This window comes from Erithacus rubecula (genome assembly GCF_903797595.1).
Source record: "Erithacus rubecula genome assembly, contig: SUPER_W_unloc_6, whole genome shotgun sequence".
Classification (NCBI taxonomy): domain Eukaryota; kingdom Metazoa; phylum Chordata; class Aves; order Passeriformes; family Muscicapidae; genus Erithacus; species Erithacus rubecula.
Genome location: NW_027636224.1, coordinates 153,614 through 169,822, shown reverse-complemented (window position 1 = coordinate 169,822; position 16,209 = coordinate 153,614). Strand labels below are relative to the sequence as shown.

General features: G+C 42.1%; 1 protein-coding gene across 1 annotated transcript in view; it reads right to left on the bottom strand.

Moving 5' to 3' along the window:
* LOC306814107 (ras GTPase-activating protein 1-like) overlaps window positions 1-16,209 on the bottom strand; it is a 197,792-nt gene that overhangs the window by 136,188 nt on the left and 45,395 nt on the right. The window contains exons 2-4 of the mRNA XM_079329830.1: window positions 10,954-11,103; window positions 7,331-7,466; window positions 6,417-6,487 (exon numbers count right to left, since the gene is read on the bottom strand). Of these exons, the coding sequence (XP_079185956.1) occupies window positions 6,417-6,487; window positions 7,331-7,466; window positions 10,954-11,103 (357 nt within the window). The remainder of the gene's footprint in view (window positions 1-6,416; window positions 6,488-7,330; window positions 7,467-10,953; window positions 11,104-16,209) is intronic.

The window sequence follows — 16,209 nt, the reverse complement described above, 5'->3', positions numbered from 1 at the left end:
GAAAGGTGGAAAAAGAATAATTGGCAACGGAGAGGAAAACCAATCTGGGCTGCTGATGAGTAGAAAGACATTGCCACCCAGGTAAAGAAGCTACATGTGAAAGTCCATCATGTGAATGCCCATGTCCCCAAGAGTCGGGTTAATGAGGAACAGAGACACAAGCAGGTAGATCAGGCTGCACAGATAAAGGTGTCAAAGATAGACCTAGATGGGCAACAAAAGGAAGAGTTGTTCCTGGCTTGATGGGCCCACGATACCTTAGGTCATCAAGGCAGAGACGGCACCTATAAGTGGGCACGAGACCGAGGGGTGGATCTAACCATGGACAGTATTTCGCAGGTTTTCCATGACTGTAACACGTGCGCTGCCATCAAACAGGCTAAGCGGGTGAAGCCTCTCTGCTATGGGGGGCGATGGTCCAAATATAAGTATGGAGAGGCCTGGCAGATTGACTATATCACACTGCCTCAGACCCGCCAGGGCAAGCGCTACGTGCTGACCATGGTGGAAGCCACCACCAGATGGTTGGAGACCTACCCGGTGCCTAACACAACTCCCTTGGAACACCATCTTGGGCCTTGAGAAACAAGTCCTCTGGAGGCATGGTACCCCTGAGAGAATTCAGTCAGAGAATGGGACCCATTTCAAGAAGAGCCTTATAAGCACCTGGGCTACAGAACATGGCATTGAGTGGGTGTACCATATTCCCTACCATGCACCAGTGGCATGGAAAGTTGAACAGTGCAATGGCCTGCTTACAAACACCTTGAAGACACTGGGAGAGAGGATTTTTAAGAACTGGGAGATTAATCTACCAAAGGCCACATGGTTTGTGAATACCTGAGGTTCCACTAACCGAGCAGGCCCTGCCTAATCTGATCCCTTGGGAACACCAGATGGAGATAAGGTCCCAGTACTACACATGAGATATGCTCGGGAAAACTGTCTGGGTGAACTCTGCTTCCAGCAAAGACAATCCTGTTCCTGGGGTGGTTTTCGCTGAAGGACCAAGTTGCACTTGGTGGGTGATGGAAAAGGATGGAGAGACTCGATGCATACCCCAAGGGGACCTTGTTCTAGGGTGAACTATCTATGATACTGTGCCCGTATCTGTAACTGCCTTTATGTATAGAATTTAGAGGTTTCAATTTGATGTATCACGTTGGTATGGGAAAAATTCGGGGTGGATAATGTTGGGGATTGGTTCCTTTTTCACTTTTCTCTTTGTGGAATTTTTCTGATTGTGATGCTAAGGACTTGTTGGCTACACCCTAGCAGGGTTGGGGGGTAGCTGCACTCCTTCTTGTTCTCTGGCTTACTGGTGGGGTCAGAGTGAGAGGTCCTGCGCTGCTACCTTCCACCCGCGCACCCCTCCCCCCCCCCCCCGCCATCCCAACGCCGGGAGACACGTTCCCTGCTGTCGGACACTGCACTGCTGCCTTCCCCGCTTCAGCCTGCTCCCTCCAAGCACGCAGCCGAGCACCGCGACCCACACGGTGAGCAGGGGAGTCCTTCCTCCATCCTTCTCCCACCTGGCATGCCGCCGACATCATCCCAGCCCTCCGCAGCTGCGCGGGACCTGCCCTGCCCCCACCAACAGTACTGAGCGCAGGGAGAGGGTGACTGCGGCCGAAACGGACTGGAACTGAGTTACTGTTCTGTTTTGTTGTTAATTTCCAGAGCTGTTGTTGTTTTGTTTGTCCGGTTAGATATATTAGTAAAGAGCTATTATTCCTACCCCCATATATCTGCCTGAGAGGCCCTGATTCCAAAATTCTAATAATCAGGAGGGGGGAGGGGGTCTGCACTCTCCATCTCAGGGAGGAGCTCCTGCCTTTCTTGGCAAACACCTGTCTTTCAAACCAGGACACAGGTCATATCAAAAGCTTTCATGGAGCACAGTGGGGCTTCTCAATCAAGTGAAATGATGTATCAGGGATACAGACAATAGCTACACAGTACTTCAGTTCACCAACTACCAAAATCAGATAGCAATTTTCTACTGAACATCTCTTGAGAGGGTGTGATTGATGCACCCACTCTGAGTGAACAGTAATAATTACCATTTAGTAATTGTTTAATCATTAATAAAACCCTTTTAGTTAACCCCGCAATGATGACTTCTTTTAATAATTCATCTGTGACAGTAAAAAAAAAAAAAAAAAGCATTAACTTGAGCACAAAGTAAAAAGCAAGAATAAAAAAAGCCTAATGAAAATACTTAGAATGAATTCAGCTACTAATGAACTTAAATCTTAACCATGTACAACATACAGCAAAGCCATCCTATATCAGTTGATATTGTTTGAAATGTTCCAAGCTTTATAAATATTAATTATTACATTAAGTCAAAATTTCCTGAAATATATAACATCTTCAAGAGTACATTACAAGAGCATGTGGTGGTTTGTAAAGATTTTTTGAAATTTTTACCTGCCAAGACCTGGGCAGCCTCCTTTGAACCTGACAAAGACCAATCAGCATCTGATTTTTAACACTGACACATTTTTACACCAATGAGAAAGTTTATGCGTCTTTGTGAAACACACATGTAAAGATGAAAAACCTCAGGAAAGCTCTCTTACCCTTCCAGCCTCTCACAAGGTAACACTGGCCTGGGTCCTCTCCACGCAGCCCAGGCCGGGCCGGGCCGGGCAGGGGCAGGCGGGTTATGACGCAAGGCTCAGGAAGCTGCTGGGCCCCATTTTCAACCGGGGCCCCGATAGACAGGGGGAGGGGAGGCCTGCTCAGTTGCTAAAATCTGAGTTCCCCCTCCCACCCCGGGCACGGGCAGAGAGCCCACAGTTCAGCAGAACATCTAACCAACATTAAAACCCTGTCCTGCTGCTGGCACAGGCCGAGCCAGGAGGTCCGTGGGGTCCCCCGGGACAGCAGCTCCTGGCGGCCAGGCCTGCCCCGCTGCCTGCACGGCCCGGGAGAGAGACAGCTGAGCTCCATTCTGACAAGGCCCCCCCCACCCTTTGCCTGCTAGGCAGGAGGGAGGGAAGACCATCAGCCCGCAGCTGGAATTGAATGCAGCAAATGCCAGAAAATAGCCATGGAGCCAGAAAACCCACTACAGTTTCTGGCTGGGCCCTTGCAATCCCAGCCCAGCCCCAGCGTGGCTTTGAAAGACTTTATTGTTAAATAGCTCCAGGCCACCACCTGGACGAGATCCCAGAACAATATGCTACCTGGGCAAGATATAAACTCTTTCACTGCCCAGAATGAGACTTGCAGACACTTTGTTCTTTCTCCTGAGTGAAAGAAGAGGACCAAGATGAAGACACACAGAGAAACAGCATGAAAACACTGACATCAGACAAAAGGAAGGGTCAGGTCCCAGATGAGGGAAGGAGGAGAGTCATGGACTAAAATTTCTCTTTTTTTTAAGCTATAGAGATGAGACTCTTGCTTCCCTATAACACATAAAGATATATTATGGGGTGGATTAATGTTTTAACTGTAGATATGAGCAGAGGCATTGATGTTAGAGTAAGCAGATGCTGAAATGGCTGTGATCCCATAAGCTTGAATAGAGAGGAGATGAAAAGTCCTGCTGCCCCCCAGGGAAGAGGAAGAAAGACCTCTGTTTTCAAAGATGAAGAAAGCTTTTGTTTGAACTGTTATAATCCTTAAAGTGTGCCCCATAATTTGATATGATCCTCAGTAATGGTTGTGGGAAGACTGTTAGTTGAGGAAGGGATTTTTATACACTGATCCATTTCCATTCTCCCGGGCAGCTGATAACTGTGACATCAAGGCCACAAGAAAACAGTTTCTTGTGTAGAAATCTCCATATACTGAAGAGGAAAGTCTCCTCTCCCAAGTGAATTAGTGAAAGGCTATTTTAGAGATGGTAAGCTGACTGAATTGTTTCTGTACGTGGTTGGTGTGAAAGAAAAGAAGTTGGGGGGGGGGGGTGCAGAAAGTGTTCTTAAAGTTTTATTCTGATTCTTATTATTTTTCTCTTATAATTTCTAGTAATAAAAGTTTTCTTTGTACCCTTTAAAGTTTAAGCCTGTTTTGCCTTCCTCCTAATCCTATCTCACAGCAGGAAATGACTAAATAATTCTAGTGGGTGCACTGGCAATTTGGCCAACACAGAACCCGTAACATAAATTAGCGCATTGGCCGGGAAATCTCAAATTGGTGAACCAAAACCACTACACCAAATTAGTGTTTCTGCCCGGTTGAACCAAAACCATGACACAGCATAATACATTACTTGACCTAAAATGGTGTACTTTGTACCAGTTTTGCTATGAACATACTATTTTACCAAGAACATCTCAGAAACCTAGCTAGACACATAGAACTTTACAATTTCCTGTAAATCTTGTTACCATATAAGAGTAATAAAATACTTTTTCCTCTTAAGTTGGTAGGTGCAATTAGGCATTTATTGGACTTGATGGACCCTATTATGCATAAGAACAGAAAGAAACCTTACTTTCAATATGCAGTTAGAGAATTTCCTGTCTTACTACCTTATTGTATGCTGAGAAGAAGGTCTTCTCAAAGATGAATATCGGCAAAGTGGTTTTTATAGACAACAGAATGGACTGGGTAAATTTTCGCCCCAATGAGGATATAAAGCTGTCATATACTTTTCTCTATAATCTTAGGTTAATAGTCCTATCAAGAACCTTATTCCAAATTACACCAGCATGTTCTATCAACTTGTTAAACCAAGAAAGTCTCATCAGAAATTAGTACAAACATCTTTCAAATCTGGCTTTTCTTTTTTGTGCTGGTTTTGCATGAAAGGAGGAGGAGCACACACACACACAGGGGGCTGTTTCCTCTATGAGAACTTCCTCTGTGAGCTGCAGGGACCAATCAATGGGCTGATTTAATGATTGACAGCCTGGGAAACCAATTAAAAAGTTATTTCGCTTTCATGAATCCCGTCGGTAAAGTGACACTCCCTCTTTTATCTTCCGGCTTGCCTGAGGTAAGGCCAGCCAGCCTGGCTCGGCCTGGCCTGGCCCCCCCTCCCCATGTGGCCCGGCCGCATAGGGGTGAGGGAGGCACCGAGGCCCCCCCTGTTTTCAACTAGGAGCCCTGATGGCCAGGGGAAAGGGAAACCTTTGCTAAGATTTTAGTTTCCCCCCTCCTCCAGTGCAGCCACAGATCAGCCGGGGCCCTGCCGCCGTCTCAGAAGCAGCCGTGGGGAGGGGAAGCCCCCCAGCTGCCCACACAGCTTGGGGAAGTGCAGCTGGGATCTGTTTCAGCCAAGCTCCCCCCACGCATTCACTTGCTGGGCTCTGCAGTTTCATTCCAGCCTCCTCCACATGGCCTGCACAGCCTGAAATCCTGGCACAGCTCCAGCATGGCTTGGCTCAGCTCCTTCACCTTCTGTGTGCAGTTTTAACCCTTCCAATGCTCGGATAAGACTGCAGATCTCCTGACCTCCCTTGAATGAGAGGAATAAAGCAGAAAGTATACTAAAGTCAGTGAAGTAAGAGTCAAGTTTCCAGATGGGAAGAGATTGAAGAGATGCCATGGATAGGTTGGCTGAAAAACCTTTTTTGTGGGCTATGGGGGGGACTGGACTACACTGAAAATTCCTTTAAATTGTGGATAACTACTTGGGGGGGTTGAAGTGTTTGAGAAAAGGATCCCTTGGCCCAAGGGAATGGGGGTCTCTGTTCTGGAGACTGGAAAGATCAACAGAGACATTTGATGGAAAAAGAGATGAAGAGAAATTTTGTCTTTGAACAGCTTGCCCTTAAAAGTAATACCCCATGAGTTTTTGACATGGCCCATAACACAGCTCTGAAAAGACTGTGAAGATGAGAGGAGTTCCACGATTTGCAGATTTTCCTGGGCGAATGCAAATTGTGAAAATGAAGACACACCCTATGGCTAAACCAAAAAGGAACTTTTCTCTAGAGTGAACTGATTGAAACCACTATTTAAGTGGAAAACTGACTGAAGTGTCTCTGTATGTTGTTGTTAAGAAATATGGAAGGTGGGGGGGGAGGAGGGAGTGATCTGGAAATCTTATTCCAAATTTCTTATTTTTTCTGTGTTATTAATAAATTTTTTCTTTATACCCTTTTAAGTTTTAGGTTTGCCTTGTTTTTGCTCCTAAATCCTATCTCAAAGTGAAATTGAGTATATTAAAATTGGCAAACCCAAATCAAACCAAGACAATCTGGAAGAAAACTGGTATCTCAGGAAAGCAGTATTAATTCCAAGCAACTAGTAGATGTTCTTCCATTAGATACAGGGCTGTTGGTTTTGCATCTTTTCCACATAATATGTATATAGTGGAAGAAAAAAAAAAAAGCAGGCATCATACCTTTAACCTCCCAGAGCAATTGCATAGTGAACATACACCTAAATCATTAGGTTTTATAAATACTCCAAGAATTTCACATGTGCTTCTACCTGTTATTAAAACATACCTTATTTCATCAGTTTCTGGCACTTTGGTATAAGGTAGAATTGCTCGAACTCTCCTTCTATCTTCCACAGGCTACAATTTAAGAGTTCAAATATATTAATTTTCCCTTTCATTCTAGTGTAGCTTCCTCTCCCCAAAATTATGCTATCCTGAGGCAAAAGACTGGTAATAGTAATTTGTATCCCTTTGCTACTTTTAAGTTTTTAAAGTGTCAAAAATAGTAAGAGCTGGAAATGCCCAATTCCTAAAGTTATCTACAAAAGTCTTCATTATGCTTCTAGCCCTGTAACATTATCAGTCATGTTATCTCCAAAAATCAAATTACCACCTATGTAATTCCCATGAAAGAGCACTTTACAACTTACTTCCTCTTAGTGGAAATTTGTGAAAATTTAACATTCAGGAACATCTTTATTCAGGGAGGGACAGGGGCATTACTCATACTGATAATTACTGATATTGTCTTAAGGATAGTCACTTGAAAGAAACGGCTTTCAGGAGCTTTGGTTATTTTAAGGATGTGTATTTCAAAATCTTTGCTACAAAACAGTAATATTATTTGGATATAATTTATTAACTCTGTGTAAAACCCTACATTATAATGGTACTCTTTAATAGCCAAAACCTACACATTTTCTTATTTCAGTTTATGTACAATGTTATTATTATATTTGGAGATAGCTGTAGTACCTGACATCTAGTTTTTTCATTACAGATTTTTATTAAAAAAACAATTTTTTATCATTAGTTTATATCAGTAAAACCTTGTTTATATATTCCTTATACTTCACCATATGCTGAGATAGGTCTAGAACTAGGGGAAGCCATCTACAAAGCTTTTTTCATAGAAAACTATGAATATCAAATGCAAGATTAATATTTAAGTAGATGACATTTTAAAATTTTACTACTTGCCTCTGGAGGTGCTACTGGAAATAATAGTTTTTCACCCTTCAGCAAACAAGACACATGACTGTAATACCCAATTAGGTCTGAGAGTGAAGCAAAGCGACGTCCACCAATGTAATAATCTCCACACATGGCAATAATCCTGTTAATAAAGAAAAGAAAGTTTGACATAAGAACTTTTGCTACAAACTTTTGGGATGGTTTGGGTTTGGGATTTTTTTTTAAAAGGAAATGAGGATGATGTTGAGTTGTTAAAGCAGGCTATGTTCAAAATACAATATTATATACTCACTCTCAAAAATGTTAAGAGCTACCTGGAAAAGCAACTTTGAGAAGGGCAAAAATATTGACAGAGGGATTGAACTATTCCTTTAGTTACACAAAAGAAAAAAAGAATTAACAAGACATCTAATCTACTAAAAAACTATCGTTTTTTGGTAAAAATTGTGAAATTATCAGTTTTATGAAGCTTTCAGAATGCTAAAAACAGTTTCCAATAAATTATGTAGTAAATGGGAATAACATCATACTTTCCACCAGAACTCTTTGTTGCAGTGTCAAACAATAATTTTTAGGATCATAGAATCAGGTTGGAAAAAACCCTTTAATATCATGGGTTTTTTTAAGATAATGGGACTTAAATATTAACCCAGCACTGCCAAATCCACCACTAAACCATGCCACTAAGCACAACATCTACACATCTTTTTAATAACTCCAGGGATGGTGACTCCACCACTTCCCTAGGCAGCCCGTTACAATGCTTCCCTTTTGGTGAAGAAATATTTCCTTATATCCAATCTAAACCTCCCCTGTTGCAACTTGAGGCCTCTTCCTCTCATCCTATTACTTGCTACTTTGGAAAGACAGACCAATACTCACCTGGCTACAACCTCCTTTCAGGTAATTCTAGAGAGCAATGTCTTCTGTAAGCCTCCTTTGCTCCAGGCTAAGCAACCCCAGTACCCTCAGCTGCTCCTCATAAGACTTGTGTTCTAGACCCTTCCCCAGCTTCACTGCCCTTCTTTGGACACACTCCAGCACCTCAATGTCTTTCTTGCAGTGAGGGGCCTGCAACTGGACACAGTATTCAAGATGCAACTTCACCAGTAAAAAGGTGCAATCACTTCCCTAGTCCTGCTGGCCACACTATTCCTGATACAGGCCAGGATGTCATTGGCCTTCTTGCCCACCTGAGCACTCACTGGCTCATGTTCAGCTGGCTGTTGACCAGCACCTCCAGGTCTTTTTCTACTGGGCAGCTTTCCAGCCCCTCTTCCCCCAGCCTGTAACGATACATGGGATTGTCATAACCCAAGTGCAGGACCCAGCACTTGACCTTGTTGAACTTCCTACAACTGGTCTCAGCCCATCAATCCAGCCTGTCCAAATCCCTCTTGCAGAGCCTTCCAGCCCAGCAACACTCCCACCCAACTTGTTATCATCTGTAAACTTACTGAGGGTGCACTTGATCTGCTCCTCCAAGTCATCAATAAAGATATTAAACAGGACTTGCTCCAGTACTGAGCCCTGGGGAACACCACTGGTGACTGGCCACCAACTGGATTTAACTCCATTCGTCACCTCTCTCTGCTCCCCGCCATCCAGGCAGTTTTTTACCCAGCAAACAGTGCACCTGTCCAAACCATGAGCAGCCAGTTTCTCCAGGAGAATGCTGTGGAAAACTCTGCCAAAGGCTTCACTGGACTTGAAGTCTAGATAGATAACATGCACAAATCTTTCCTTCATCCACTAAGTTACCCCTTGTCATACAAGGAGATCAGTTTATCCAAGCAGGACCTGCCTTTTATAAACCCATCCTGGCTGGGTTTGATCACCTGTTTTTTCTGCCTGTGCCATGTGATGGCACTCAAGATGATCTGGTCCATAATCTTCCCTGGCACCAAGGTCAGGCTGACAGGCCTGTAGTTCTCCAAATCCTCTTTGAGGCCGTTCTTGTAGATAGACATCACATTTGCTAACCTCCATTCAATCACAGAAAATTCTGAAGGGCAAGATGAAAATATAAAGATTTTCCTCCCCAATATTTTATATCATTCAGCAACTCATCAAAAAATATACTACTACAGCCAAAAAGAATTTAGTTTTGATGGACTTATACACTATCTGTCAATCATATGCTGCATGAACATATGCCCATATCCAACTTGGGGGGAGGGGGATTTGGAGAACTTTCACCTAAAATATTGATATTTTAGTCAAACAGAAATATATAAGGAAAGTTTAATCTGAGAAATATGACTTTTAGGAAACAAATATCAGTGAGATTTTTAAGCAATGAAAATTTCACCCATTTTTGGCAAGGAACAAGCTTTGGTGGAAGTGACACTTCTAGTCTATGGGACCCAGGGGGCACATCCCTATATTTGGTTGAATTAACTTCAAGACTGTCAATCTTGAGGCTGGAAAAATGTTTGAGTGTAGCATCTGCCCTTCTAATAACAAAAACATATACACTCTGCAGTCAACAAGTGAAATCAAAAGCAGCTCTGCTCTATGAAGACCAGTATCAGCAGGCAAATTAGTTTCCTTTAGATAGTTCACATATTTAGTGGATCCAAGAAAAAAACATTATTTAAGATTTGAAAATATTATAAGGATTCCTTTCTTAGAAAGTAGCATGCAATGGTTTCCCATTTTCTGAGATGCCAGAAACAATTTTATGGTGGACACAAACCAACATTCAACACCTGATATTGGCTACAATAAGCAGAAGTTATTAAAAATTAGACTCTTGAAAACTTAAAAAACAAGTATTAGCATAATTTCATTTTCTACTACTGCTACATAGTAATCAATTCTCTAACAAGAATCAGTATAGCTGAGAAGCACAAATTGTTAGCTCAGACATGATGCAAATATGTGCATGCTATTTGTTTGCTTTGCAAGAAAATTTGCTTTTGGTTTATTTTTTGTTATCTATATAGCTGACAAAGGTTTTTTCTAGTGCTGAAGATGTGCTTGATACCCTGTTTTGTAAAGATGAACCTCAGACTGCAGCACACTACATGCTGACTAACATTCAAGCGCTTCCCAGAACATCTGATTTACACTAAATGAGACTAAATTAATGTCTATAACTTGCTAATGGTAAAATAACCACAGTTACAATTTCAGATAAATGGATACTTGTATATAGAACAACTAATTCTTACACAGACTGAAAGCTGATTCTAGCAAATCCTCATATTGTTAAACACATTACCTCTTTGTTTCTCCTTGTTATAGCTATCTTATAAACACAGATTTGCTGACTTTGACATTCAAATATGTTCGTTAAGCTGCAATATCTGAGGAATAGACTTGAAAAAAACTTATTACTACTAAGAAGCCTGCATGTTACTGTAAATTTAGTCACAACAGCTTTAGACAAGCTTTTCTATCCTGATAATGCTGGTTTCCTCACATTTTCATTCTTCAGCCTGTAAAGGAATATTTGTAGCATGGTTTAAAACAATAAAACCCTAGCAAAGAGCTATACCATACATGGATAAAAAGAAAAGTAAAAAATATTCAATTTATAATACAATTGTTTGCTATACCTACTAAGTTCTATACCCACAAATAAATAAGTTACAGTGCTTTAAAAGAAAACGTTTACTTCTCACCTAAAATGATTGACACTTGTTTTACTAAGGAATGAAAGCACAAATGAACCCGGCCTCCGATCACTCTCTCGAATAAGGTAACTTCCAGGTTTTTCCACTTGCCAAAGACGTTCTTCTGCAATTGTTCTGTCAAGTTTTCCATGATACCACCTAAAAAATATGTAACAATGAGTGTCCTTAAAAGTTAAGGCTTCTGTTTATTCTCACAGAACAGAGCAATGAAACTAATGAAAGATCTCAGTTGAAACGGATAAAATTCCAAACCTTTATTTCAAATAAAGTTATCAGATGTTTACATGTGCAAACTCTCTCAAATTACTTATTTCCAACACACAGAATTTGGAAAGCTTCGTAGGTTCAGATAATCTGCTTCCCCAAATAACTCACATCAGAGGAAAGCACTCTGAACCATCCAAAGGGGACAAAGGCTCTCTATAACCATCTGTGCTGGTTTTGCACATTTGACATTTAGTGAGGAGGGAAGAAGCCATCCACGGAAACGTGTTGAAAAAAAAGTTTAATAAGTGAAGGAAAAATAAGAAGGGGCTTGTGGGAGTCCATCTATATCTATATTCCTACTTGTCATGTATGAAAACAATGTTGGAAAACAGGACGCACAAATATTTTATCACACATATCAGAGCACACTCATCACTTCCAGGATTTCTAGCGGAAGGAAATGCGCAAGCAGACAAATTAACTATGACTGTCCAGCAAACGTTACCAGATATTTTCCAACAAGCAAAATTGAGTCATGCATTTTTTCATCAAAATGCACAAGCACTGATGAGATCCTTCCACCTTTCCAAAACGCAAGCAAAAGAAATTATACAAACCTGTCCAGATTGTCAAATGGTTCAACCACCAATCTCCATGGGAGCAGTTAACCCACGGGGATTGCAAAGTCTCCAATTATGGCAAACTGATGTTACGAAATATCCCCCTTTCGGCAAATTAAAAAATATTCACATTTCTGTTGATACATTTTCAGGGGCAATCTTTGCATCTTTACATACAGGTGAGACGGCACAGCATGCGTGTAGACATTTTCTACAAGCATTTGCAACATTAGGTGTGCCACAAGAAGTAAAAACAGATAATGGACCAACATACATTGGAAAAGTTTTAGATAAGTTCTTGAAAAAATGGGGTGTCAGACATACGTTTGGCATTCCACATTCATCCACAGGACAGGCAATCATAGAAAGGACTCACCACACACTGAAAACAATCCTTGAAAAACAAAAAAGGGGGGAGTCGGAGGCAACGCCTCATATGAAATTGTGCAAAGCATTATATGTGTTGAATTTTTTGAATGAATCCCTTTCAGAGCCAACACCGCCGATTGTAAGGCATTTCATGAATGAGACAAGAGCCAAACTGAAGGAAAATCCTTTGGTCATGGCAAAAAACCTTGAAACAGGTAATACTGAAGGTCCTTTCAAATTAATCACGTGGGGAAAAGGGTTTGCTTGTGTCTCCACAGATAAAGGTCTGAGGTGGGTGCCTGCAAAGTGCATCAAACCGTACCGGGCTCCAGCACAAGCAAAAACCAGCCCTGCGTGTGAAGAAAGGAACTTGCAGACCAAGACAAGAAACAGTGACGTGAATTCATCAGCCGAAGCAGAGAAAACTTAAAGGATTTATAGAAAATTATGTTTGTTTATGGAATTTTGTGTATGATTTTTTTGGCGAGGATTTTAGGCAACGATATGGATTTACCCATGATGCAGCCCAGGGAGAATGTGTGGGAAAGTTTGGCACAGGCTGCGGGGTTGGACACGATTTGTTTGACACATTCTAGGCCGAAAAAGCCATTTTCAACGTGTCTGGTGGCCGTTCCAGTAGAGGAATGGGCAACCCCAAAAGCAGATGAATGGTATGCGTGGGTTCACTCTCTCCCTGAGGCTTCTTTCGAACCAGAAGAATTAGAAATCTTCGGTTCGATGAAAATGGATTTTTGTGTGAAATTTGAAGGTTCGGAGGTGACAAAGAAACAGATAGATGTCACCCCAAACCAGGGTTTTTATAAAAATGATAGTTTATGGTGCAACGAGACATTGATTTCAGACAAATCATCCTCCCAAGTTCCTGTGCGATTGCCACAAGGAATCTTTTTTGTCTGCGGGGACAGAATTTGGCCTGCTGTCCCTGCAAACATCAGAGGAGGTCCATGCAGCATCGGGAGGCTCACGTTATTAACACCAGATCAGAAAATTTTGAGAAAGTTAAAACAGAGACAAAAGAGAGGGATTGAGCAATATGATCCTAATTGTGACGACAATTTCTATTCATGGGACAAGGCGAAGAGAATTTCCGTGGCGATATTCTCTCCCCAAACAGCATCAGGGGTGGCCTTGACACAATTGGATCGTTTGGGTTGCTGGCTGAGTAAGAACACCAAAGCCATCTCCAATACACTGAGTGACATGTTAACAGATGTCGACAGTGTGAGGAAGGCAACCCTTCAAAACAGAGCAGCAATTGATTATCTATTGCTGACTCACGGACACGGATGTGAAGAATTTGCAGGAATGTGCTGCATGAACCTGTCTGATCACTCAAAATCGATTCATGAAAATATAAGACAATTGCAGGAGAGTGTGGCAAAACTTGGAGAGGCCACGGGGTCTTGGATGGATGGTTTGCTTGACTTTTTTGACCTCTCTCCCTTATGGAGAGAGATCTTGAAAGTTGGTTTTTATGTATTAGTAGGGATTGTTATTTTCTTTGTTGTCTTTCTAATTGTACTACCTTGTATTTTTCGTTGTATTCGGAAGGCTCTGGACAGAACCGTGAGGGAGGTCTTTTTGGTGCAAAGAGAAGGGGGAGATGTGGGAGTCCAGGGTTTTTCCCTGGCTCCTTTGGGGGTGCAAAAACCCCCCTGGCAGACCCCTCAGAGACCCCCGAGTGCTGCCCAGGAGCTGCAGGGGCTGGATTTGGCTCCTTGGGAAAATTTGCCCACGCTGAGAGAAGAGACACAGAAAAGAATGATGAGTAGAGTGTAAATTAGATTGTTAAAATGTAGTATAAGTAGTTTTTTAGATTGTTTATATTAAGGGCCATGTGGCCAAGATGGAGGACCCTGGGTGTGGTGGACTTCTTCCTCCTTCTTCTTCATGTCATCCATGTTAAAGATGCACCCTGGGAACCACAGATTGGATGGGAGAAAACTGGACATTGCAAAGAGGTTACATGGCATTGGGGAAAATTTGTAAATATTGTATACGTAGTTTAGGGTATAAAGACCTTGGCTCAGCCCTCTCAGGAGACCTTTTTGCTATGGTCGACCTGCAGAGCGGACCTGTGCCGGGCTGCCAGAAACTTTTTTAAGATAAGACAAATAAACAGCCCCAAAACAACTCAAGGTCGTCTCGAGCTGCTTTCTTGTCGGCGCCTCCGAGAGAACCAGACTTTTTACCACCTCCATGCCCTCTCTGGGGAGGTCTCAAGCCTGAAGAGACCCTCAGAGACGGGACAGGGGCTGGTGGAAACAGGAAAACAAACAAACAAACAAAAAAAAAACCCACAGAGCAATGCAAAGTCAGTCACTCGCTACCTCCCACAAGCAGACACACATTCAGACAGTCTCTGAGCAACGGCTACCTTGGAAGACACACACACCCTCTTTTTTTTTATTGTTGAGAATGATACCTGATATGGTATGGAATCCCTTTGGCCAATTTCAGTCAGCTGTCCTGGCTGCCTCTCCTCAACTTCTTGCCTACCTCTAACCTACTTGCTGGAGGGCAGGGGGAACAGTGAGAAATTGAGAATTTTTAACACTGTGAGCACACTGTTCAGCAACAGTCAAGATACCAGTGTGTTATCAACACTGTTTTAGCCACAAATCCAAAGCAAAATGCCACAGGGGCTACTATGAAGAAACTTAACTCAAGCCCAGTCAGAACCAGGACACCCTTAGATGGCTCTATACCATTTAGAATTTCACAGGTCAAGATCAATAACTTAAATTGAACGCTATTACAACTGCCAATTGCTTAATGCATACAGTTAGATGCAATGCTTAACATCTCCCAACTTCACACCAAATACGGTTTTCCCCCAAAGAGATGCAAAATGGTGTCTTACCTTGCTATTCATAAAAAGCAGCTGTCCCTCTGGTCATAACTATTATCAAATGTATTAATTTCAAAGAGTAACTCACTATTACTAAGATTTTTAACTTACATCATTGCCAAGGACAAGATCCCTATAATTTCCAGTCACCTCTTATTTTCTTGCCTAGTCCTAATTAGGAATACACTTGTATTGTCAATATTAAATTCTAAAGTTTTAAGTGATGCTGGAGGTTAGGACTTGTTTCTTTTTTTCTTTTTTTGTTGGTTTTTTTGTTTGTTTGTTTTTTTTTGTTTGTTGTGGGGTTTTTTTGGGGGTTTTTTTGTTTTGTTTTTTTTTTTTTTTTTTTTTTTTTGTCTTAGGGAATTTTTCTCGCGTTTGTTACCTAAGAGACCAGAACAATAAATACTTAAGAGAGACAAAGGATGTGGCCAGAACGGGGAGAGGGGTGCACCTGGCTGCAGTCTCCTAGCTTCAGGGTTTCTCTTGGGAAGTGCAAAGATCCCGCGAGATTTTGGCTGGGGGAGGAGGGGCTGAGCTCGTTCCTCGCGTTCTCCCTCTCAAGACTGGAGGGGAACAGTCGGGCTGGTGTTATTGTGGGGCAGAATTCACTGCCACCACGGAGTTCAGTCCTTTACTGCTTCTCCTGCCGTGGGTCAGCCTTTTCTCGTAAGAGCGGCTGTTGAACTGCGATCTTTTCAACACCCAACTGAAACAGGGGATTTAAGGGTTAAATAGAATGAAGAGTAGCACATATGTTATCAGTTACTATGTGCTTATAAGGAAAAGAATGTACAACAAGAGACCCCTGAGGTATAGGTATCAGTTACTGTGTGCTTATAAGGAAAAGGAATGCACGGTAAGAGACCCCTGATGTATAAGGAAATGGGTCCCTCTTTGTAAAAGTGCAAAGTCTGCAAAATATCACGACCAAGAGGCTAAAAGCGCATGCGTGAAAAGACAAGGTGAAGAGTTCAACTAGTGAGGAAGACTGTTACTTCATCATTTTCCGTCCACAGACTCATTTGAAGACCACCGACTCAATTAACTACGCAGCCGCAATGAATATGCAACTAATCTCCATATGAAGCGGGGAACAGGCGGGGCAGATAATCAATATGTATAGGCGATTTAGAATATGCATGAACTTCCTAGATAAATAGAAGGTTAGAAGCA